Here is a 26,940-nt window from a genome sequence, read left to right as displayed (position 1 = left end):
TTGTCAAATGGCCGCTGGGCCACTTAGTGATAGGTTGAGAGGGTGGCTGGACCAAGAGGACCGGTTCCCTGGCCTCAGTTTCCATGTCTGGAAAAGGGGCTTGCAAAGAAAGGCAATGGTGTATGCTTCACCAGTTTGACTCCCTTCCCTCCCGCCCTGGTAAAGGCTACTTAGGAGGGACAGATCTGAAAAGGAACACACTTCGCTGCTGAGTGTTTTCCTGAAGGAGTCCTGTCCCAAGTCCCATTTTACATTGAGTATTCTGTAAAAACCAAGTAAGTGTGTGTAAACTTGGCTGTTAAATTTTTTACAGATTTTATTCTCCTATCTTGAAATTTCATTTTCTTCTCTTTTATTACTGAGACTCAAGTCTTACAGGCAACTCTGCCTTGACCTTCATTTCAGAATCTGGAACTGTAAACTGGCTCAAAATCAGCTCTCCACAGTGAACATCAGGCTGTGCCCAACCTCCCCATGGCTGTTTCCTCATCAGTCAGATATGGCTGGAGTCAGTGCTGCAGCGTGGGGAAAATGAGGCAGGAGAATTCCAAGTTAGGCTATGTATCACCCTGTGACCAGGGGCCACTCCCAACCCCAGTCTGTAGTGTTGGGGTCACTGGTGGCCCCGTCATTCTTTGTTTTGGTTTGTTGAGACAGAGTTTCTCTGTGTAACAGTCCTGGCTGTCCTGGAACTCACTCTGTAGACCAGGCTGGCCTCGAACTCACAGAGATCCACCTGCCTCGGCCTCCCCAGTGCTGGGATTAAAGGCGTGCACCACCACCACCTGGCCTTAAAAATATATTTTTAAATGAAATAGAATTATATCACTTTACCACTTCCCTTTCCTCCCTCCAGCCCCTCTCAGGTACCCTTCCTCTAGCCCCTCCCATGCCACCCACTCTCAAATTGATAGCCTCTTTTACCTTGATTATTATTGTTTTATGTGTGTGTGTGTGTGTGTGTGTGTGTGTGTGTGTGTGTGTGTGTGTGTGTGCATAACTATAGGCAACTAATGACTACTAGGAAAAAAAGAATTAGCCTCTCCTAGGATGCGCTCCCTGATTGGTTGTTCAATAGAGAGTGTCCAGCCCTGAAACCATACAACAAACCAACAAAACAGACTCAGCAGCTTGTATTCATGTGTCTGTGAGATGCTTTTAGAATCAGACCTACCTGTACGTGGTTAGCTCTATGTAACAACCACTGGAGTTGTGCACTGCTCCTGTAATTTTGAGGATTTAGTAAAAATTAGTGTTTTGAAATGTGGGCCACAACATCATATGCTGTGAAAGGGTCTGTGATTTCCACGGTAACAGCCACAGTACTGCCACTGTGGTTTGATGTCTGTATTTATAATGGAAAGGAATATATCATTTCAGAGGGTATAGTGGAAGTAAAGCTGTACATTTTACCACCCCAGTTAATAAGCCACTCAAGTTCTGATCATTGGACATCTAAGAGACCTCTGAGCTCCACATTATGACCCGCCTTCTGAGGGATTCCCATAAACCCCCAAGCAGAGCAGAGGACTAGGGAGGCAGTGAGTCATTAAGAGGAGCCATCCCTCAGTGCCATCTGCAAGGTTCAAAGGCCCACATACCAGGAAGGAGGGACAGGACAGAATGGCGTGGCCCAGACGGTAGCGTGCAGGACTCATCTGGCCAGGCTCTGCATTGGTCTGTATTTGCTGCCTGGTGGGATGCATAGAGTCCTGTGTGCCCACCTAACCAACTGATCTTATATGGACCCTCAGGGTAATTTGTTGTCCCTCATTTACTTAATTTCTCCATTAGCAGAAATTATATTTCTATTTAAATTAGTAATAGACAGCATTTATTCAGCTAACATCAAGAAATGCATATAAAACCTAGATGAACCAATATGGTTAACATAACCATTTTAGAAGCACCCGCGGACTTTGAGAGAGTGGGGAACTAGCCAAGGTCCTGCCAGCACCTCTGAACCCCTGGGAGCATGGCCTCTGATGCCAGGTTGCTCTGGGGCAGACTGGGGACAGGCAGGGGAGGAGCACTCTGGCCACAGGCTTGTGGCGGATCCGATCAGGTGTGGCCCTTGAGTGTGTTAAGCAGGTTGTATTGGGCAGTTAACAGTGACAAGCCCCCTCCACGCGCACACCCATACCCACCTGAGTCTGACCCTCTCCCTCCCGAGAGCCCTGTTGCCCCACAAGGCCAGGGCTTCCTTCCTGTTTCTATGTGGATTGCAGTCCTGCCTTCAGCCTAACAGAAAGTGGAAACACACTGAAACCTCCAAGGCCACCCTGCATTTGCCTCCCTGGAGCACCCAAGACTTCTGTAGTCCTGCCCCAAACAGGACTCCCTCAGCCATTCCGATGCCTTCATGTAAGCATGCCTGCTGGGGACAGGTGGCTGCAGGGCAGGGACACTACCTCTTTATAGATATTGCCATGGCACTTAAGTACTCTTATCAGCCACCATGAATTTCCTTTACATTGAGGATGACATGGGAAGAGGCATGGATCAGTATCACCATAGCCGGGAAAGCTTTGCCCTCCTGCCTTGTCTTGCTGTTGGGGTTGAGATGTATTGCTGGGGTTGTTTCAGAAAACCCATATAGAGCCCCTCTGTGGAGGGGGTTATTTAGGTGGGACATGGAGTGCCAAGGGGTTCAGTAGCTTTCTGGGTCTGATAGGGCTTTATTTGAAGGGTTTAAAAGGAGGCTGTTTTGTTCCATGGTGAGTGTGTGGCCTGGGCTTGGGAGACAAAGGAGAAATGCCAGCCAGAGGAGCTGTGGCCCTAGACAGATGCTGAGAGAAAGATATCTGGGGCCCACTAGGCTTTTCAAAATAATCCATGACTCTCTGATATTAGGTTAAATTTTGAACATCAAAAACCAGCAGTTTTCTCCTCAACCTAATGAATCATCCCCCCCCCTCTTTTTTTTTTTTTTTTTTTTTTTGCTTTTTCGAGACAGGGTTTCTCTGTGTAGCTTTGCGCCTTTCCTGGAACTCACTCTGTAGCCCAGGCTGGCCTCGAACTCACAGAGATCCACCTGCCTCTGCCTCCCGAGTGCTGGGATTAAAAGCATGTGCCACCACCGCCAGGCCTCATTCCCCCATTTTAAGTCTTCATCAGCTACCATATTTCTGGGATTTGGGGATGAAGACAATTCCAAAAACGTCTACTAATGCTGCCCATAGACTTAATCTTTTCCTTGTCTGCATGAGTTCAAGCCAAGGCATACACACACACACACACACACACACACACACACACACACACACACACACACAGAGGAATACATCCTTTCTGTTTGTCCCATATTCTGGGAGCACTCACTGCATTTTCAAGCTATTTTATCACTTGCCTATTACACAGTGAGCAGAGAGAGCCTCAGGTCTAAGGTCTTGTGACTATTGCCTTTATTTCCAAATAATACCCAGACATTTAGCCAGCGATTTCACTTTACATCTTCCATGTGCACATCACTGAATAGACTTGGTAGAGAGTGTATTAATTTAGAAAGAAATTAGCAAGAGCTTGCCTTAAATATGCTGCATATGTTAACTTGTGAATATTTACAGTTAGGTTCATCTAAAAATATTTCAACTTCGTAAGTCAGCCTATTGGTGCGATTTACATAGAAAATCATTGTTAAAAATCATTTTTTATGTGCAAATGTGCATGCTCTGTTGTAGAAAGATAACCATTGTCACAAAGCTCACGGTTGTGGTGATTGCTAACTTTTGACCCTTTCACCAGTTACTTAATCCATGGGATCACCTGGCTTGTGGCACTAGCCAGCTAATTATAATCACCAAAAGAAAGCCCTGGTAGTCACTCATCGCGAATCAACAGGTACAATGAGACAATCACATCCAGAGACCCATCTCTGCAGACAATTGACCAGGGTATTACGTTCTGTAGTGGTCCCATCATCACAGAGAGTGGCTTGTTCTGCTGAATTCTGACAGGGAGAAGCTCTGAACCCCCCTGTTCAAAGGTGTTTCTTTCCACAGCCCCTACGAGTTCTCTCACCGCCTTTTAAAAAAACAATAATAATAATAAAGATGTATATTTCCCTAGCATACATAGGCCCTAGATTCAATTTTCAGCAGCACAGAAAAGAGGGTAAGGGAAAAAGAAATGATTTCAATGACTTTGTATTAATAATCACAAATTAAAAGGTGGAAAACCCATTTATCGCTCATATTAAGTCTGTGCAAAAAAAAATTAGCAGACGTAGTTCATTAACTACACAGCTTTTACTTGAATTTCAAAGAGAGGAAACACCCAAACACAGGCATGCTCTAGAAAGTTCTGTTGTGTCCAAAGGTTCATAATCTCTATCTCTGCTCTACCTACACGATGACAGGCCCTCTCACACACAAAATAATGTGTATTTTATTTATTCATTTATTTATTTTTTTAATATTGTTATATAGCCCAGGCTGGCCTAGGATTTGTAATCTCTCCTGTTTTTAATTTTCTTTTTAACTGAAAAATCATAACCTCATGTGGGGTTAATGTAAAGTTAATCAAAGTAGTTAATATATCTGTCCCCATTCATGCTTGCTGGTTCCTTGTGAGAACATTTTTAAAAATCTGCTCTTTAGGCAATTTTGAAACACATTTATTCTCACCTATAGTCACCATGCTTAAAATTTTTCATCCTTCTATCTCAAGAATAACTTTATAGTAACTTCTATGGAAAATTATTTAAATTATGGAGCGAGACACATGATTAAGTCTTCATTACCTCTTCTCTACCTATTTGCTGAAATTATCCCACCCGACTAAAATCCTGTCCTCCTCTTGGAGGCAGCTGCTAGACTGTTTCTAGGGCTTCCTGTGCAGACTCTCCGCTATATTCTGTTCCCTTGCTCTCCAGCTCAGTGCCTGCCTGCCAGACCTTCCTTCCTGTTTCACCTGGGCTTCCCAAGCTAACCTACGAGCTTCCTGAATATGTGCTGGTCCAGGGTCCTGGGCTTCCCAAGGTAGCCTGTGTTCCTCCTTTCTTTGAGCGTGGCTTCTTAGATCATCTCCCCAGTTCTTCCCTCTGGCCTCCTCCATCATGTCTGCCCTGCATCTGTAGAGTCCATTCAAGTCTCAGAACCCTGCACCACACATCCCCCAACACACCAACTGCTGTAGCCAGCTCCCTTCTCTCGGTACTTGGCCTATTTGTCAACAGCAAGGCAACCCGTATCAGCTACAGGCTGGGGAGGAGGTAGATACCATGAGTGACATGTACTTTTATGTTCTCCATAAACCCAAATCTAATCATCCTTGAGTGAGGGATCATTCACATGGTCTCCTTGAGCCCTGGAGTCCACATAGTATGTGTTCTGGACTGAGTATCTCCAGTGGCCTGCATATGAGATGTTTAGGGAAAACAGTGAGAACCCTTCTGTGCTGTCAGCGTGGCTGTGGGGAAGTCTGGAGGGCAGTAGAGAAATACAAGGGGGATTTCCAAAGTAACATTTCTAAGTTTCATCAGATGTGAGTGAAGACATTAGAAACATTAGTCTAACAAGTAAGTCACCAGCATGCTTGATCAGTTTAGAGTCTGCCAGAGGTGGGACTCAGGCTTCCATAGGTGAAAATGAGTCTTGCCCCTTGCTCTTGTGTTCTGCTTTTAGTTGACAAGACATTTGCCCTGCAGTCTTTCTCATCTGTTAAAGGAAGTACTAGAGCTGAGGCAGGGAATTGATGTGACTCTTTCCATCAAGGGAAGATCTTCCACCTTTTCCTTGTTAGGGCTGGTGATTCTGGGCCCAAGGCTTGGCCATCAAGCCAGACTGTCAGGGATTGATGGGCACTTGGGCCCAAGCCTGGCCTCCTATCCTTTGCTGTGTTGTGCTGAGGCTCTCAGCACATATTTTTTTTCTCTTGCCAGTTGTTTTCCTGTTCAGTTCTGCCAATTAACCTGGAATACCACAGAGTTCAACAACCACTCCTGCTTCAGAGCCCTCTAGGTCCTGACTCTACTATACCCAACTGTGTGATGATTGTTACAGTACTGGTGTGTGTGTGTGTGTGTGGGGGTGTCCTAAAGCATGACCTAGTGAGGTGGCAATGCTCTGTTGACACGGTACTGTACTTAGAAGCAGGTATAGGCCTGTGTCTGGAATCTGATTTTGACTTTGACCATGCTCTTTACAATGGCATGTGGACTGTTAGCCTGAATTTTTAGTTCATTTGCTCAGAGGCATTGCACAAATGATTGTACTCTCCTGTGTTTTAATGACACCAGGTAGTGCCTGATTAAAAATAATCATTTGCCAGAAGTCCTGTTACCCCCAGAAGACAGCAGCTGTAGGATGCCAGTCCATTCCTAATAGTGCTCAGCATTTCGGTGTGACTCAGAAGCCAAGTGGATCTTTCAAGGGAAAGCTCTGCTGTTCTCGGGCTCTATAGGTGTTGAGACTTAATAACCCATATCTGATGGTCCTAAATCATTTTCACTGAAGATGTTCACCAAAATAATCAATTAATAAAACTGTAGAATTCTCTTCTAGTTTTCTTCAAAATGTGACCAGAAATAAGCAAGCTAACTTTATCTTTAATGAGCACATTAAATTTCCTAAACCTTGATGCATGAAGGAAAGCATTGAATTAATATAGTTTATTACTCTAAATGCCAGCTTCTCCTGACAATCATGAAGATAATAATTCAGCTAGGAAGTCACCATTTATTCCAGAATAGCTGTAAAAATTGCCAATTTACTTTGTGCTACTTTGGTTCTAGAAGAGAGAGGGGGATAGAGCTGCCTATTCTCTTCTCTTGTCGGTACCAAACATCACAGTTGGAGAATTAATTTACCTTTGCACATTGCAAATTTCCCAACTAAAAGAAACTTGAAAGATGAAACTGAGAAAGCACAATGGAAAGAATAGGTCAGCCTTGGAGAGTTCTTTGGAGCAAGCTGCTTGCCCAGTGGCCATAGAGCCAACCATCCACCCAGCATCTGCCCACTGAATTTGCCTCGGCTCAAGTTTGGGCTCTGATCATTCGTGGGGGGAGCTCAGGATTGTTTGAGCTCTATTTTTTTTCTTTTCTGTAGTTTGAGGTTTTCTGAAGTATCCAATAGGTTCATGACTACAAAAGGGCTTCACAGATGGTAGAACATTGTGCCAACGCTTCTTATTTCATAAATATTATGTCTTATTTATTCTGTGTTAGCTATCACCCTGATTAGGACTCAGAATAATTATAAGGTAATCTCCCCATAGTGTGCTTTAGAATGCTCCCAAATACTACAATCCTTGTTGTGAAAGTTGGGGATTATAAGAGCTGGGACTAAGAGGAGGGCTGAGGAATGAGGAAATGCTTTCCTCACATCTCAGGGGAAAATACGGGATATACAGGAAGCACTCAATAAATATCAGATGGGTGGATGTGTAGGCGCACAAGCACAATAATTTGAAGAATGAACGAGTAAGGTTGAGGATCTGTGCCTGGGATGAGCTGCCAGGGTGGGTGCATATGTGGCTTCCTGGCCCAGGGACTTGGTATACAGTCCTGCTTTCCATGTGAACTGTGGGGAATGAGTACAGAATGGCTCTAAAGGGTATTTTGCTCATCTAGGCCATGTCTCATGCCATTAATATAAAACTGCTGATTTAATGGAGCCGCTTTTGATCTATCCAGAAAAGACACACCTAATTCAATTTGGTTATTTTTCTAAGAGTAAGTGTCTTAATCTGCAAGAGAATGATTTGATTATAATTTAAAGTAATAATATTGCAGCCACATTTTTAGTCACGAAGATGATATCAAATGACTCTCTGAGGCTTAGGTGGAAAGTCCCAGGGACTTTAGCAGGGGCCAGGGCTGTTCCTATTATATTTTAAGAGTATAGTTTTGTCAGAATGGATGGGACTTTGGACAGAGAAATTGACATACAAAATGTAAAAACAGACAATTTCCATCAAAGCACAAAGTAGACTAAACCCAGAATCTAATGACATAGAAACCCAAGATGTAATCACCTATCTTTTTTTTTTTTTAATCTAACTCATCCTTCTTTTTTTTTTTTGGTTTTTCGAGACAGGGTTTCCCTGTGTAGCTTTGCGCCTTTCCTGGAACTCACTTGGTAGCCCAGGCTGGCCTCGAACTCACAGAGATCCGCCTGCCTCTGCCTCCCGAGTGCTGGGATTAAAGGCATGCGCCACCACCGCCCGGCTCCTAACTCATCCTTCTTAAAGTAAATGGCATCAGGAGAGAATTTCTTTTTGACTTTTGTTTCTGTTGGATAACCTCATTTCTGTATTCCCCTCTGGGTTACTCAGGAAAAGTTAAAATGTTTAGGCACTCAGAAACCACAGCTGAAATGAGGATGGTCCAAGTATCTCCTCCACACCTGATGACACTGTCTTCCGGTTACAAAAGACAAGAGCAATTGAACAAACACCTTGCCTCCCTCTACAGCCCATCATAAACCAGGTCTACTTAGAGTTCACTCAGAAAATTGCTTTCTTGTACCCGACAACCTGTGGGGTGGTTGGCATGCAGGGTGAGGGATACCAGCCCTAGGGTCCAACAAGATGACTAGCCAGCAGCATGGACAAGCCAGGCAGGAGGCCTCTAAGGAAGAAGAGAGTGAGTGAGAGGAAGTCTGCGTGGTTCTGTGCCATGGAAGGCCTGGCACTCTGTCCTGCTGCAGAAGTCCTCCACCCTGCAAAGAGAGCCACATGCAACTGTGCGGTGCCTGTTCTAACACTGAAACACAGTTAGCTGCTTTACTCTGTGTTCATTTCTCCTCTGCATGGGAGAGGTGAGAAAAGAACATCTAATTCCTTCCTATCTCCATTTTGTAAATGGCTGTGTGGCCTGGGCCTCTGACAGCAGTGATGTCACTGGTCTTTTCATGTCAAGGAGCATTCTGAGCTCAAGAGGCAGGCTATGACTGAGAACTGGGCTAGGAAGGCAAGCTGTTGGTCGATTCTGAGAGGTCTGAAAAAAACACCCCACTTTAGGCCTTCCGTCTGCTCCATGAAAAGATCCTAAGAATACGGCTACAAGAAGGGATGGTGTGGTCAGGAATAAACGAGATAGAGCCTGACACACTCAGGCAGGAAAAGCTCTAGACCATTCCAGCCGGTGCTAGTGCAACACGGCTGAGGTGCCCTCCCTCCCAGGGCCTCACTGGTGCTCAGACTGTAGCATGACTCATGCCAGAGACAGACACTTAAACTGAAGGACTAGGAAAGCAGGAGCTTTTCCCATTGGAGTGGGTTACCACAGAGCACCCTGAAAATAACTGTGTTTCCTTTCAGAGAAGGGTGTGACTTGGCAGGAGAGTACTTGCCTCCTGTACGGGGCCCTTGGTTCCATCCTCTGCACAGAAGTAGGAGAACGGAGAAGAACACAAACAGGAGAAAGAGTCCTGTTCACTGCCCATTTGTCTCCAGAATACTCCACCAGCTGCACCTGAGCTTTGTGCTGGACTTGTAATTTCTTTCCAGAATTCCTTTGGAATCAAGGCAGAGAACTTCCCTTCCTCAGCACCAAACAGAAGTGTCACGGGAATGAATGCACAACCACCTTACAAAGTCTTCAGGGCAGGGAACTTCACCTGGGAATTAAGAAACACTTGGTGTCTCCTCCAGGGACACCAGGAGAACATCCACTCCACTCAGAATAGTCATTCTTCAGGTCACACTCTGATTAAACGAACCCCCTGCACAGCCTCCAGCCAAGATCAGCAGACGGTGTGGCATAGCCCCGTTGAGTCTGTTGTGAAACCAACACCATTCCAGCAGCCCCTGGGAATTTTTGTGACCAAGCTCAAGAGCGAAACATCTCATTTTCTACCACAGAGTCTGTGGTGTGGGTTAGTGGTAGTGCCTTTGTCTGGATTGTGCAAGACTCTGAGTTCATCCTCAGTGCCCCCCTCTGCTTCAAAATTTCTATCAAAATATTACAGTAGCTCACTTATATTTGCTGGTCATCCTCCCCTGACCCCCCTCACCCCCCTACACACACACCTTGAATCCAATGTCAAAGATGTAAAGGAAGAGCTTTCCCTCCTAGCTTCCCCAAACCACTTTCCCAACACAATGAGATGCCGTCCCACCCTCCTCTGGCATTTTGGCCTTGCACAGAGCAGATCTTTGTGGTCAAGCCAGCCATGCCCACAGCAGAGTAGCTGGTCCTAGGGCTGCAGGTGAAGATGTACTCTGTGTTCTCCTCTTTGCCCAGCGTGGCTCCTACCGTAGTGGACATTTTCCACATGTTCTATTTTGGATAGCATCAGTTCCTTTAATATCATGTGGCGGCTGTTTTGCTGCTTTGAAACACTGAGGACCTCTGTGATGTGAGAATTTCCCCAGATTTCCAGCTGGGTTTCAACAACTACAGTGTTACTGTCTTGCTCTGGTAACTCCGTAGTGTGTTTTGGTTTGGGGTTCATCTGTCAGGTGTTATGACACCCCTGCACACCACCCTGCACTGTCTGAGTAGGCTAGGAAGGTCACTTGGCAACCTTCACAGGGGTACCACCTCATTTGTTAGGTTACTATTATTTGGTAAACCCCTAACTTTTCTTGGAATTTATTCTTATCATCTGATAATTCAGTATTAACATGAATATTATCCCAGAAAAGTCATCCATTAGAATTAGTTTATAAAAACATAGAAAAATTATTTTGTCTATCCAGATACACCCAGCTTTATTATCATTGTTGTTATTATTTATGTGTATGGGGGTTTTGTCTGCATACACATATGTCTGTGTACCACGTGTGTACCTGGTACCTACAGAGGGGAGAAGAGGATATTGGATCCCCTGGAACTGGAGCTACAGGTAGCTGTGAGCCGCCATGTAGGTGCTGGGTAACCACTGACAGCTCTCCAGCCCCCACCTTCATTATTTTTAAGTGTATAGAAGGAGGAAAATACTTTAACTAAATCTCAAATTTTGTAAACATTCCCCAAAAGTAGCCATTTCCCTGAAGTTGCTTTCAGAAATGAAAGTCAATAAAGTCTGTGGAGAACTTGGGATCATGAGAATGATTTCTGTAGTTTCTAAGGGCCATTCATAGCCTGCAGCTCAAATTCACTCTATGGCCCAGGCTGATCTTGAACTTTTGTCCTCCTGCCTCAGCCTCCTGTGTGCTCCAAACAAGTTCCACTTCACCTAGTGTTCATTTTATTCTTAGACTCTACCTTTATATAAACTAATTTGCGGGCTAAATGGAATGGCTTTTAGTCTTCAAGATCAGAGTCCTTGTTGAATAATTGCTAAATAATTTGGTTAAATTACCTTGTACTAGATAATACTTAGAGTGTATTTTATTTCATAATTTTTTCACTTAACAGGCTGATGGTGGAGCTGAAAGTTCACATGTATTCCTATTCATTTAATCACCCTTTTCTAGGCTTTGCCACAAATGGGACTCAAGGCATTTCCAGATGGTTGTACATTTCTAATTGTTTTCCACCTAGTCAACTCTTCATGAATATGAAATACCAACAAAAGGTTCCAGGGGTCATTGCTGTGATCAAGGTCCAAAGTACACTTTTAGCTTCTACGGTAGATCTTTGGGATGAGTGAAACCCATGAAAGAGAAACCATCCAAGTGATACTGACTCCTCCCTCCCAGAAATCAGCCATTGAGCTCTCAGATGTCAATCATTGCAGCTGACCCCTTACTTCTCCATTGGGTTTCGCCAGTCAAGTAGCCTGTTGAGTCATTTCTCACCCAATTTGACAGCACTCTCTCAAGACCTGGAATTCTCTGAATGACTAATTTTCTTGTCAGTTGCATTTTTACTGCTGTGAGACTTTGATTGATGGTATCACAGGGCATTTTCTTACTTGTTGAAGGAAAGGTGCTCCTGGAGAAGTAGAGAAGACAGATAGGGTTAAAAGGCTATGATTAAAGATGTGTTCCTCTCCAGCCAGTCCCCAGGGAAGAGCAGACCTGACCACTTCTAATGAAAATATGGACCGAATCCACAGCCCCCTTGGAGTGTCTTAGATCCTGAGAGGAAGCTTTCAGTTCCTTTGCTGATGGCCTTGGGATATGAGAGCAGACCGCCTCCAAAAGTCTAATTTAATAGCCCAAGGAAAATTTGCTTTTCCCCCATTTCCATTTGTTCTTATCATTTCCTCAGAATTACTCTTAAACTTAGTTATATGGGTGTTTTCTTCTTTTTGAGCAGTAGCGGACTACCCGCCTCCAAGAGTGTATCATTAGGGCTGGAGACCTAATCTAATATCTTATACCTCCATGTGTTTCATTTCCTCTTCCAGAGTATCCACTTCATGCGATTGCATTATTCAGTCAAGTCTCCTCTTCATGTCACCAGGCTGTGACATTTACATTGAATGATTCATGTATTTGCAATCTTAAATAGTCCTAGCATTGAAATTTGCATTCTACCGAAAGACAAACAGACTCTCCATGGAAAGGATGTATGGCTTTAGAATATAACTGCATCTGCTCCCATTCTGGTCATTGTGGAATTTCATCCATTTATTTAGAGTGAGGCAGGGCCACCTGAACCCACCTGGCAGGTACCCAGAAGTGCATCAGGTCAGGGCCTCTGATCCTAACTGTGATTGATCCCCTTGATCTCTGTCAGGCCCTTCTGTCCCCAACTTCTCCCACCTTTCCTGCCTTTTCCTCTTCACTCAAATGCATGTATGCCACATGCTCTCAAAATATGTCACCTGCTTCCTGAGGTGTGTAAAGAAAAGGTGAATTTTTGAGTCTTTTCTACAGCCCATAGGTCGAACATAAGGATGCACCTCTCCCAAGGGCTACTAAGCACTGAAATGAGACCAGTTTGCTGTCTTCCCTCAAACCATTCAGACCAGAGTCATCCCATCCTCACCTGTGCTTTCTGTCGTGCCCTCCCCACTCTTGATTCCTATCACCTGTCCTGCACTCTGGAGCTGTTTCCTACCACCTCTTCAGAGCCATCCCTGACCTGTTATGACCTCTTTCCTCCCTGACACTACAGTAAGGACGTTTGCCTTGCTGTCCAAATGTGTCTTTTTAACAGTGTTCTGTCTGGTGAGGGTGGGTTAGCTGGGTCTCATGCCCTGGTTACAGAAGCACACAGATTAGATGCACAGTGAAAATTCTGAATTCATCAGGGGGATGGATATTTAGAGCCTCTTTTGTACTAAGCAAGCACTCCACCACTGGGCTGCCCCCCCACCCCGCCCCAGTACACATTACTTGAATAAATACTTGAATGAGGGTAGATTTGGGCTTTGAAATGGCAGTTGTTTTAGATAAGACTTTCTAAGCAGATTGTAATCGTGTGTTGTAATTTCACATACAGGCCATGTACACATGTAATTTTTTACCGTCTCCAGATTCAGCCTCTTTTGCCATTCTTAGTGCATAATAAGACAAATAGACATAGCTTTGTAGAAGAGGGTATATTCCTGGAGCAGGACCCTCACTTCATGGGTGGCATCCTTGTCCATCCTTGACCTGAGCTCTTTGATTCCCATCTCCCAGCATCACCCATGACTTTCTGAGTGTTGAGCTCTGAACAGAACCAGAGCCCTAAACACAGCACATCTCTTTTCTGCTTTCCTTAAGTCATTGTCCCCACTAACACCCAGATGTGTGCCTTTCACAGCAACTCCCCTCAAGAGTAAGAGAGGAAATCTGTAAGCCCCCACTTTTTGTCTTTTTCAGCAACCCCAGAAAGCTAACCTGGGAGCTAGCTGTGTGATGAGATGGTGATCACCCCGATAGACTAACGGGTATTAGTGTCAGCACTGGGACAGGATTCTTCAGAAGAGCAATGTAAACCTGGGTACACATGTGTGTAGAGTCAGCTTAAACATGTGTACCCAGGTTTACATTGCAGATCGGTTTTTGTAGCCCACACATATTTAAGTCCGGTGGTTTGTTCTCATTGGGAGTGTAGCTCCCAACCTTGCATGAGATCCTGAACTTGACTCATGTATTCTAGAATTCATGATCTTCACAGAGAGCAGTGAAAGTTAGAAACTCTGGACTCTCATCCCAGTTCTAGCGTAGGGGGTAAGAAAGCACTTGACATTTTCCTGTCAGTGATGTAGTTTGGTTGCTGCAAAGCCTAACCAGGGCTTCTCCTAGCTCATCCACAGCAATGTTCCTTGAACAGAACCTATAAGCCCACACTGAGGGAGCAAGAACAGGCCCTGCATATTACCCATGCCTCTTTTCTGTGGGAATCCTGGGCAGAGGGTTCCTAGGTAGGCGTCCATGAATCCACTCACATCCTTATCTTACCTCTAAGACAACTGAAGCTGCAAGTTGGAGCCCCTCATCTGTGTCACTCATCTGTGGAGGAAAAGGGCCAGAACCAAAACCGAGGCCTCTCACCAGAAGCAAACACCTTTCTTCCTTCACACTGCTGCTATTCTAAAATATCAAATAATAATCTGACTAAAGTTGGAAGCAATGGGTTGGATTCCCAGCAGAGTCTGCAAGGTGTATTGATTATAAGTGCTGGAGACCTCCCAGTGGAGTATTAATAACTCACGAAATTTGTATGTAAAATAGTAGGAGTAGTTTGTGAAGGATGCTCAAATACAGCCAGGCATAGCAGCTGTAGTCCCAGCAGCTGGCAAGTAGAGGCAGGAGGATGGCAAGTTCCGGGCCAAGCTAGGCTACATAGTAAGACCTCACTGGCAGAGGGGCAGTATACAAATACAAGATGGGTTTCTGCTTAGTAATTTGAAAGTTCTCTGAGTTAAGTGACCAAAGAGAAAACTGCTCCTTTGGAAGTATTTGTATTATATTAGTGAGGTAGTTATTTAGAGCAGAATTAAAATTTTTGTGTTTGTTGAAGTACTTTTAGGAGAGCAAAGAGCAGTGCCTAGTATTAAAATGGGTATCGAATTTATGGCTCAGTGCCTCGTCAGCCACATGCATATGCCTGAGAAGGGTCTTGCAGTCAATTTGATGTCTACTGTTTTTTCCCCCTGAGGCTCTGAGGATAATAAGTGTCAGACAATATTGCTTCAGTTCGCTCTTGCTCATAGTTCTAATACATTCAGTATTGGGTCTGATCCTCAGGGTAAAGTGTTTATTGTGTAAACATGAGGATGTGAGTTCAGATCCCCAGTACCCACCTAAAAGCTGGACACAGCAGCATAGTTCTGTAATCCCAGTGTGTGATGGGGACACAGAGACAAACAAATTTCACTGGCCTACCAGTGCAGCCAAAGTAGCAAGTTTTAGGTCTCAAAAATTATTATTAAGAGCAATCAAGACGTTCGACAAAGATCTCTGCTCTCCGCACATAGGTTTGTGTACTCTTATGCATGCATGTACCATCACTCACTCATGTACACATCTACATGCATACATACACCACACACAAATAAACAAACCAGGGCTGTATTTTTGCTAAGACTACCAAACAAGTGATTTGGGGCATTCATGTGTTCTTGGCTGTTCAAAGCACTGTCTGAGCTGGGGTCATATTTGCTTTCTTTTTGTTATGGTGTTTAACATGCTCTGGCTTGGACCCAAGTTAGCTGTATTTGATGTCTCTTAGTGTTATCAAAACCCTGATAGATGTTTGTCTAAATGACAACACCCAGTTTAATGCCAGTTAACACCGCTGAGAGGGGCGTAGAGAGTGAGTGTGACTTGTGACAGTCTAGGGCCTGAATGGCAAGACTGAGAACCTTTTGTGAAGGGTCATTTCCTCCTTCAGTATCCAATTCTGGAAGTACTTTGGTTCTCTCTGTTGTCTGTAGCTCTGTGATACAAGAGCAGACCATAAATACTCACAGAGTGGGAGAATCCCCAAACTTGATGACTGCCCCCTGTGAGTGCAGTCCTGGACCTCCTCCTAAGAGCCCAGGTCTCTGTCATGACAGGGACCAGCCTCTTGACAGTTGGATGGTGTCACTCAGGATGTGGGTGATGGACGGCCACCTGGGATCTGTGTGCAGCAGTTCTTCTGTAGGTTTGATTGTGAGTTTGATTAACAAGGTTACTTTCCAGATAAGTCTTCTATGGAGAATCTAGCAAAGGGAACACACATTTCTGTGTTGTTCACCGTTGTTCCCAGCTCTGTATGGGGATGTGTTGGACACAGTGGGGCCTTTCAGGAAACAGCAGGAAGATACTAGGCAGAGTGTGACAGGTCTTTAGAAGGACGTGTCTGCTCTAACCCAGGCCCACAAGCAGACTGTACTGAAAGGGGGGAGCATGAATTGAACGTTGACAGTGGGCCACAGCAGTCTGAAGGCTCAGGTGGTTGTCAGCCATAAGTTTAGCTCAGCTCTTTGAGTAATTTGTCACGCCTGGCTCAGCCCCTGCTGGGCCAGCACGTGCCAGCTTAGTGTGAGAGGGCCTGTTCGCCAGACGGCCACTCAGGCCTAACGTCCTGCTGTTCCCCCGGACCTGCGGCTCGCTGGGGCCATACACGGAGGGCAGCTCTGTGGTGACAGCCAAGTGCTGTGCAGAATGGGCATGCTCATAATGAGACGTGAATGGCATTAGTGGGTCCCTCTAGAATTGGGCCTGAGCAGGCGCCTCTCGCTGAGGAAGTTTGGCAGCCTGTTCATTAAGGCAAGTCACCAGGAGTTCAGCCCACAGCCCAGGAGCCAGCTCTGGAGCATGCTGCCCAGGCCTGGGGCTGTTGTGACCATCCATAGAAAAAATCATAAATCTTCAGAGGGGCCACTTTTGAAAGCTTCCAATACATTTTCTTCAACAAAGAGTTGTGTAGAGCAAACTTAAAGGAAAATTCTAGCACGAAGCAGATCCTGATACTACTGTCTTCAGTGTGCACAGGTCATGTATCTGCAGCTTGGTTTAGTAACCCCCAGCTCTTGTGACTATTGAATGCTTGAACTATATATGGAGTGGAGCAGAGAAGTGTAGTTGTTCCTTTTGCATTTCAGTTCATGAACATTTCAATTTTGATAGTCACATGTGGCTACCAGGTGACTCAGCACTGCTCCAGAATGACTCTGGTCCCCTCACAGTATGACACCATTCCCTGAAGATACCAGAGGAGAGAGCCTATATCCAGAAACCAGTGTCAGGACCTTGCCAAAAGAAAATAAGAGTGTCTCTAGTTTTAAAACAAGATGTAGAGAAGCTACTTGGAAGGGTGTAATTGTTCTCAACTTATATTTTCCAAGTGGACATCATGAAAGGATTGTTTTAAGATATACAGAATCATGTTTCTTCTTTGCATCCCCAGGAAACTAACCAATGGGGATCTACATTCCCTGGGTTTTGTGTTCATGAAGAAATAGCACAATTTTCAAAATAATCAAAACACATCCTTTAACTTTTGCATCGATAATGAGAAAGGGCAAAATGAGACATCATGCCAGCTCCCCGAGTGTTAATTCCTAAAGTTCTATGTATAGCGCCTCCATTCATTGTCAGATCACTCTGACGTTTCCTGTTATTGGGAGTGCATGATTCTTCACCTTCAGAGGAAACAGAAGCTCACACAAAAGGGAAGATTTGCTTTCTGCCCCGTGAAAGGCTGCCACAGGCGGGGGTCCTATTAAGGCAGCTGGAAAGTTGCTTCGGCCTGTTCCGCTTGTAAGTTTTATTGGTGACTGGTTTTTGATTACACATTTGAATGTTGTGTGTTCCAGGCTGCGGCTTTAATTAGAAGGCGATGGTTTCTCTCTTTCTTTTTTTGCTATTGCACTGTACACCATTTGCTACATCCTCCATATCCATTCTTATTTTCTAATGCTCATCACTTACCCTGGTCCGAGGCTCTGATGCTCTTGCAGAATATAACTCCTGGCCTTCTCTTTCCAATAACTTGCCTTTTCTTACTTTTGTTAAAGGGTTCACCACCATAGAACCAGCTCTTACTTGAAGTATCAGTTCCCTGTGTTGTTAGACTAAGAGTTCTCATTGACCCAGATCGGGAGTGAAGATAAAGGCTGTCACATTATTCCATTGCTATGGTGTCACAATCACCCACCTCTCTTGTTCTTGTTTAAGTCAGCCTTAGATGTAATATAGTGCTTTGATAGAATCCTGTAACTTTTGGTGCACGTATTTCTTAATGATATTACTGTTGGATATAATTGAAGCCCAAAAGAAATCTAGGCCTTAAAACTAGTGTCTCACTATTATGTGTGACAAATATCTAACTTTCTGGCAAAAAGCTAAAGAGTTTCCAAGATGCGTTTTCACACAGGACGAGGAAAGCCTAGTAACTAACTGCATTTAGAAGGAATTGCTAGTCGCTCCACGTGCCAATTGCACGTGCGTTTGTCTCCTTAACCAATTACTGCAGCTACGAAGAGCGAGCTCTGTATCTGGAAGCAATAATTCAGAACCACCGGGAAGTCATGACATTTGAGGATTTCGCAGCTCAAGTCTTTTCTCCCTCTCCCAGCTACTCTCTCAGTGGAACGGGTGAGTGTCTACATTATTCTCCTCCCTCCTGCTTATGATGCGTTTGAGTAGCAGATGTACACCTGTTTTTCACAGATAAATGCTTGCAAATTTAAGAAGAACATTCACCCTCTGAATCAACTAATGAATTTCAAAAGGAATGATGACATTCATTTTCATTTGTTTTGTATCCGAGCTGTTCGCTGTGTTTCTTTCTTCAGCTATCCTGTTAACCCTCGAATCTAGCAAGGTTAATGAACTTTTTCTCAATAATGTGCTCCGGTTCATTCAGGAGTGTGGGTTTCTTGCTGAGCTGGGAATATGTTGTTTAAAAGCGATGCCCAAATCACTGCGTACTTATCAAAAAAAGAGTTCTCACAGTTGAAGCCGTTGCTACTAATGCTAAATGGGGATTATGCCGCTGAGATACGAGGGTCAGGGATTAATGCCGGAGACATGGAAGGACAGTGTCCCCAGGCCCATCATTACAGAGTGCCGCGTGCACGCTGCTCTCTGGAGTGGTTGGTGTCATGCGGACAAGCCACCGACCAGAGCAGCACCTGGTGTGGAGCCTTTAGAAAGTAGCTTATAATGGCTTTCATTTTGTAAGCCAGTGGAAGTGCAGAATTTTCCTTTTTTTTTTTTTTTTTACTATTTTATATAATATTATCAATTTGAAAAAATATGTGCTGCCACTTAAATTGTTGATATGATTATTATGGCTTTTTTGTCAAAGAATAAAATTATTACTTGTAAATTTCTGCATGTTGTTACAGATTAATTGCCTGTCAGAGAGTAAGTGGGATATTTAGTCTCCGCATGTTGAAATTCTCAATGAGGGGCTTCCTTCACCTTTCCTGATTCAGCATAGCTATAAGTATGCTTAATAGATTTCTAGCTCGTGCTAATTGCTTCTGAACACAGCTTTGCTTCTCCTGTGCTGACTTGTTAACAAATATCTTACACACAAAGTGAAAAAAAATCAAATTCAGTGAAATAAATCACTTACAAATAAAATCAGCCATGCGGCATTGTTTAACATCGCTGGCTTCAGTCCGTGCCTCTTGGAGCTTTGTTGGGAGATAAGAGAGAGAGGCAGGCACTTGCATGGGGAGCCAGGAGCAGCAGGCAGAAGGCTTGGGAGATAAGCAAGCTGGCCGAGGTGCGGAGCTCCATTTACATAATCACGACTCTGCTTCCTGGTGAGGCGAGAGAAACACAGGGATGGCCTCTATTGATCTTTGTTGAACTGGGATACTGAGCAACATGAGAAAAGCTTATAACCTAAAGCTTTGATTAATGTTTCTTACATTAAAAAAGTAGAACAGCTGTGAATTGAATTCTTTTATACACTCTGCCAGCGTTCTATCTAAGACAAAAAAAAAAAAATCTGTTTTAAGGGAAATGAAGATTTCATACCCAGTCTGGCTAGCACTTTAAAATTGTGTCTAATTTTTCAGTGAAAAAACACGAGGACTCCACAGCAACACAGAGAGCTGGTGCTTCAGAGCTTTATTCTGCCTCTTCTCATCCTTTGCAGGCACTGGGACTTGGTTTTTCAGTGCAGGCTTTTGTTTTTGTTTTTAAGAAAACATTTCATTTCTTTAAAAAAAAATATGAAATAATAAATATTTAAATTTCTTAACTTTTATTTTTAAGGCTGGTGATTATTGAGGTTACTGAAACAATGATAGGTGTTATTTTCTATGTATATTTTACCCTCTGTATTAGTAAAGTTCACAGTTATTCAAACCAGTTCAGATTCAGTTCCTAGGTAACAGCTTAAGTGAGACTGTAGGAGCATTTGGGTTTGTGTGACCACTTGGGGGAGGGTGGTTAATAGGGTTTTTGGAGAATGTCTTAAAAAAAATACTTAATAAAATTTCTGACAGCTTGTCAGGACAGGTGTTAGAACTTTTATGGAGCAAGAAACCTAATATAGACTCCAAAACAAATGTGGTTCGTCCTTCTTTCAGATCGACATCAGCCTCCCAGTTCATGGAGTTTACAGCTTCTCTCTGCCCTTCCCAGTGATTAGGAAAGAACTAAAAATAAAGTCTGTTTGAACTACAATGTGGGGGCCGTACAGTGGGGATGGGGTTCATCATCCGATACACAGGCACCTTCTCAGAGCTGTATTCTTCCTGGCTTATGCCCAGACTTTACTTCTACAGAATCCCTCCTCCTGCTTCTGCTTTCACAGAGGAGAACAATTTTCACTTATTCACAGTGCTTTTTATTTTCTTGGGACAAGCACAGTCAAACCCAGATGAGCCCAGCCCAGCCAACTTACACTCAGAGACGGAGGTGAAGCCTGCTCTTCCAAGCAACAAACCAACTGGAAAAATTGACCCTGAACTGCTTAAGCTCCCACAGTGCACACAGGCCCTAGTCAGACTCTCTGTGGCCATCAATGTCATCAAAGCAGAGCCTTGGGCTCCTTATATACATATGCACAGATTTTCCTAGGCTTTGTTTGTATCCCCCCAACAAGGGGCTTTTTCTTTCAGGAGGACACCTGAACTGTATAATATAGCACAGCCCCCTCTAGAGAGAAGGAAATGTGCCAGGTGAGCCTGGCCAGAGACACTACTAATGGGAAATGTCTGTGTCTCTCACACTCCCTAACCACGGAGCCCTGGGGGCCAGAGCACCCAAATACGTGCACTTCTGTCCATGATGCACCATGAGCTAATATATGAGTTCAACTTCTGTCAAGGGCCTTTAAAAGAGGGTTCATCTCCCAATCAGAAATGCTATTTTAAAGCAGCCCGCCCCTTGTATCTGTTGCATCTATTGCTTGAATTAATAGTACTCTGTATGAAAGGTATTTGGATGGCTTTTTCACCTAGCCCTGCCTGTGGTTTGCCTTGTGATCCCTTCCCTTATTGACAAGTAATAAATAATCTAAAAGATAGCTGATATTAACATCTATATGTTTTATGTATGCATATTTGTATTCACTTAACCCACACAGCTATGGGAACAGAGAGAGGACTAAGTTTATGTTTTCATGTTATCAAGGAAGGGGGCCAGCAGAGAGGCCTGTAAAGGGTTAACTAGAATGGGCACCCTCGAGTGCTGGGGAGGGACTGATGTAATCACTGCAGCTCACAGCCAAGTGCATCTGTTCACCATGAGGTCATTCTTCTGCATGCTAATGACTTGGAGAATCCAGTCTGATGTTTGACATTATCCAAAGGGATATAGTGTAAATCTTTACCTTTGGGAGCTGCTCTTACTGAACAAAAAGGGGGAAAGAAACTTGTTTGGAATTGCATGGGAGTTTCCTTGTTACTGTTTTCTCATTGTTTGTTTGTATTTTGGTTGTTGTTTGGGGTTTTTGTTGTTGTTGTTTCGGTCTTTGCTTGTTTTGTTTTGTTTTTCCTGGAGTTGCTCTAAAGATTATGTCTGGACCTTAAAATCTGCGTCTGTTGATAAATGAATCCCAAAATAACTATTGTGGTCACAGCTAGCAGTTTGTCAATTGACATACAGTAGGTATGTCTCCTGTAATATCTAACTTTTGGAATTGGTACCTTGGTCAGAAGTTGGTGAGAGTATGTTTTTATTCTGAGGAATGCCTAAACCAAGTTCAAGATTTGTTCTCAGTATCTCTGGATTGGCTGGTGTTTGCTTGAGATGCCAACACTGTTTATGGCTCCTGCCTACTTCAATATTGCTATGGAGGGCCAGCAGAGGGAGCACAGTCTTTGTTTATTTGTTAGCCTCAAAAACAGCCCTTCTTTTCTCCAAGACAGGGTCAGCAGTACTTTCTCCTTGATGACAGGTGGGTTTATAAAGGCTCCAGGATATAAAGCAAGTGGGAGAAAATGTGTCACCCCGATTTTGATCCACTATCTGCTGCTTGAATGTAGGTCATATTTGGGGCTTAAACCAGATTAGTCTGGGTCAGTCTTAAGATGCTGCCACCATCCAAAGCTGCAAACTTTCTTCTTTCTCATATGTATCTGGATGGCCTCTTGGAAAGGAATACTGTGTTCATCTGTCTCATATAATAGACTTTTGTCATCCTTTCCTGCTATTCAGTACAACTTTAGACATTGCACTGGAAGACTCTGACCTGGTGCTATCAGTTCCACTTAATGGCAGCCAATGAAATGAATTCACAGAACTGCAGACAGCACATCCTGTCACACCTCGGCCCCAAAGGGAACCAGGCGTGTGGATGCTGCTCTAGTTCTGTAGGTCCCTGGCCCATGCCCTAAGGGGTAAAGCTCCAGCAGCTTCCATGTGTGTGTGCTCACTATCATTCTGCATTCAGATCCTGGAAGGAATATTTTGTTGGGCAGTTAATAATCAAATTAGCCTCCAGAAACAGACAGGTAAACCCCAACCCTGATCCAACAAGCTTTTCGGATTGATCGAAAGGGTAATCCTCCTTTATATTCCATTCAGTCAGTATCCATTCTTTTTCTTCTTCTCCCTTCCTCCATCCCTGTTAAAATGGTCTTAGTAAGGCTTAGATTGATAGCACAGCTTATGCTTCTTATGTGTTTAGCTTTATCATAGCTTAGGGAAACCAGCAAAGAACATCATAGAATGTGGAGGTAAAGGGGACTTCAGGGAATATCAGGTCTAGCCTCGCCTTAATAGCTTTGACTACAATGAAGCATAAATCATGAATGAACAACCAAAGAGTGCAGACCAGTTGGACAACAGAGCCCTCACCTCCCATTCCACACATGGACATGTCATCCAAGTGCCTACCCTGTGCTGATGGTCCCATAAGTCAAGCAGTGGTGGTTTGTTGTTGATATTAAAGCCCCGAATTAAATGTGAGAATTACATGTAAAGAACTAGAAGTTTTCCTGAGACATAAATTCTCTTATGTCATTGCCAACTCAAGAGCTGACAACCAGCCCAACTTACACCCTCAGCACACTTGACTGCCCCTGGCCAAAATGTTGCCATGTGTCCTACAGATAGATAACTACCCTCACCCCAGCAATCCCATCTGGCACCAGCCTAGACCCCTTCCACACAGCCAGCTCAATGCTGACCTTTTTGCTTTTGTTCTGTAATTTGTAGATATATTCTTGAAAAAGTAAGAAGATATTGATAGAAAATTCCTAACCACTCTTAATGTCATCACTCAGACCCAGCTTGGCTCCTCGAAGAAACCAGTGTATTTCCAATGCAGTCAACTTATGATGGATTTATGTAACTCTTACAAGTACAGGAGCATCTGCATTTCTGTCTCCATTTTTTTTTTAGCATGCATAACTCTGTAGTGTGTGTGTGCGCATGTTGTATGCAAGCATTTGTTCAAAGTGGGCTATGAATTCTTTAAAGAATAATTCATGCCATCTCTGTCTTATAACACATGCGACAGGAATAAAATAGTAAGCAGACAGAAAGAAGTCAGGCTGTTGCTTTAAGTGGTACAGGTGTGTCTCTAGACCACAGATGTGTTGGGTCTGATGCAAGATGCAGAACAAACACCTATAATTACATTTTATCTGCCTTCTCCCTTCTCAATCTCTTAGGAAAAGTGGGTCAGTAACGAGCAATATGGTCAAAGCCTGGTGTTGGGAGAGAGGGAGGCCAGGAGCCAGGTTAATCCCCAGGCTGGATAGTGCCGTTCTGAATACCTGAAACTCGATTCTGGGTGCTTTTGTAAGTGGTGCTGAGGGTTTTAGAGAGAACTCTCTATGGCCCTGCTTGGCACCATACTTTGCTTTGTGCTTATTCATCCCTATATGCTTTTAACACTCTGTTACTCTCCTCCTGTTGCTCTGGGAGACAAGCAGAGGTGAGACATATTTTTCCATTTGGTCAGCTAGAAAGTGATGCTGCAGCCTGTCAAATGCAGCATCTCTGAGATGGCTCTGCCTTCCATAGGCTGCTCCACTGAGCAGACCTGTGAAGGGTACTTAAGGATACACACAAGGTTCTGGGAACCTTTAGAAGGCCTGGATCTCTTCCTTTGTGGAGAACAAAGTCTTAAGGGAGAAAAGGATATATGCATAAAGGAAGGATCTGTGTCCAAAAGGTGGGGGAGGGTGGGAATCCTAGATGAGTTATAGCAAAATGTGACTACAAGTGAAAATGACCCTGCTCGCCAGTGACTTGGGCCACTTAAGCTGAGACTCCCCTGAGATAGAGTGCCATCTGTCTTGTGATCCTGGAGCTTGTGAACAGGGGCTTGCCTCCTGTGTCCTACGCCATCCACTAATCATCCAGTGTTTACCTTTGCAACACTGGTTAAGACCTAGGATGTCTGAGAACTAAAAGCCCTTCCACAAGACCAGTGTGACTGAGTAGATTGAGGAGGAGCAGAGAGAATGCTGCCTCTCAGACACTCCTGGTCCCTCCAGACCCTGGCCAGTGCTGAAACTTGAGTCCATGGCTTCAGAGAATGGAAGGGAGCTGATATATTGGACTTGTCTAGAATGTGCCTGTGGAAGCACCTCGGAGTGTCTGTTTCCTGTAAGATCCTGTAGTCGGTCAGTCCCACTTTCCTGGCCTTCCAAGGTTTTATGTGCAGGTGGCATCTCTTTCCTGCCTAACTGCTAATTATGACTCCGGGGACACTGAAGCAGTTACCAAGGGATGGCCAGCAGGTACCAAGAATCTTTCTCAGGCAGAGTTTGGGGAATGAGTCTTAATTAAAGCTTATTTAAAATAACCTTTAGCGTTTGAGGGAGACAAGCCCCGGGTTTGGGACACCCAGGCTCCCCTTCTTTGTGAATGGCAATTGTGGCGTCCGTGTCAGTCTGGCCTCGCAGGTGATCCACGTGCAGCCTTAGCAGCTGGGGCTTCCTGGAAGACTCAGTGGTTTTGCTCGGATTTTCACTTAGCAAAGAGCAAACTCAAGCAAGGCCAAATGAAGCTCTTGTACTGGCATTGTAGTCTGCTGTTAGATAGAAGGGATGTTTTATGCTGTCCTTTCCAGGTAACACTCGGGGGGGGGGGGGGGGGGGGGCTTCACAAAAGACTGAATGGGAAAAAAAATCTTTTGAAAATGGGAAACATGCCAGTCTAATATTGCAAGAGGATGGATAGATAGGAGGAAGGGAGGGAAGGAAAAAGAACCGTCAGCATTAATATGGCCAACATTGAATTCTTGGTGTAGAAGAAGGTTCACAGCATTATGGTAGAGAAAGAATAACCAAAAGCCATTTTCTCACCACTTGAAGAATATAAAAATGATGAAATCCCAGATGACTTCCACCTACCTGTGCCCCCACCCCCTAGACACCAGCTGGAGGCCACAATGAGGTACTGAAATTGTGGCCAGCTTAGAATCCTGGTGGTACCCACACCTCTCCTGCAGCTCAACCAATCGGTAGGACAACAGTGTCATTCCCCAGAGCATCTCACAAACCCCACAGGATAGGGTCTTCAGACAGTCACTCCATACCCATGAGTGTCCTAAGGCCTTACTAGGAGAGAGAGGCCCTACCGTCCTCGAGGCTGTCTCCCAGATAGAGGAGAAATAATGCCATCAGGAGCTCTTTGGTGCTATGCAAAAAAGCCAGTGTGTGTGTGGGTGGGTGGGGGGGCAGGAGCGTGTGCTGAGAAGAAACTATCCCAGTATGGAAGGGCACATTAAAACAGGTCAGCAGAGGCCTCACTGGGAATGTGACTCTGACGAAAACTCTGGAAGGAGCTAGGGCAATGGGCCCCATGTGGAAGCCAGGCAGGGAGTAGCCGGGGCTGGGGTCGGGGGGAACCCTCACTGATGGGAGCTTTATTGACACTTCAAGAAGCAGTGAGGGGCTGGGGCTGGGAAGAATAGAGGCAGGAGTAAATGAAGATTCAAAAAGTCAGAGCCACCCTGCAGATACAGGGGAAGCCTTTGGCCCATAATCTAATGAGACAGACAGCTAATGGAGAAGCAGGGTGACAAGATATGATCATAATTTGAAGGGCTCAGTCTGGCTTCTGTGGAGAGACTGTACATTCGAAGTAAGGATAAGTTAGATAAGACCTCATTCATTCTATCTTCACCTGGTACACAGCAGGCCTGTGATCCCGTGATTAACAATCAAATACTGTGGCAGTGCAGACATCCCTCCGGAAAATTTGCTATGGGTGCATTGTGTCCCATACCACAGTACCATGGAATAGAATCCTGCACCTTGGGTACCCAGGTGCAAAGAATATGGTGACACCCGTCTTTGTAAGGGAAGGTGTTGCAGGTAGAGGAAGGTGAGCATGAGGCAGGCAGGACTCTGATCTGAAGTCATTCATCTCAAATAGCTATGGCCAGCGCACAGAAAATCAATGACTGGGTGACCCAGAAGAACAAGGATGTAAGGCCAAAATTCCTGCAGTCCTGGCTCCCTCAAGAAGCCCCGTGTGGTGGTGCAGGCTACTTGAGAGGCCGGAACAAGAGGATCCCTTGAGCCCAGGCAGTCAAGGCCAGCCTGGGGAATGCCCCAAGATCCCTTCCCAAAACAATAGGTAAAGGTCTCTAGGACACTCCACAGACTTGCTGTTTACAACAGGCCGTTTCTGTGCACTTTCCCCACATCTACCCTGTGAGGAAGGCTTGTCTCCTTGGCAGGTGAAGGACTGAGGAGGGTGATGTTTTCCTGTCAGATGGCTGGCTGGTCATGGCAAGATCTGGGC

The 26,940-nt window shown here is 44.6% G+C and overlaps 1 protein-coding gene across 1 annotated transcript in view; it reads left to right on the top strand.

The window, feature by feature from the left end:
• The window catches only part of Ralgapa2 (Ral GTPase activating protein catalytic subunit alpha 2), a 290,311-nt gene that overhangs the window by 247,178 nt on the left and 16,193 nt on the right, over positions 1-26,940 (top strand). Inside the window, 1 exon segment of the mRNA XM_052725986.1 lies at positions 18,239-18,360. Within this exon segment, the coding sequence (XP_052581946.1) occupies positions 18,239-18,360 (122 nt within the window).

This window comes from Peromyscus californicus, unplaced genomic scaffold (assembly GCF_007827085.1).
Source record: "Peromyscus californicus insignis strain IS unplaced genomic scaffold, ASM782708v3 Scaffold_7__1_contigs__length_154581171, whole genome shotgun sequence".
In the NCBI taxonomy this organism is placed as follows: domain Eukaryota; kingdom Metazoa; phylum Chordata; class Mammalia; order Rodentia; family Cricetidae; genus Peromyscus; species Peromyscus californicus.
This window is presented reverse-complemented; position numbering and strand designations above follow the sequence as displayed.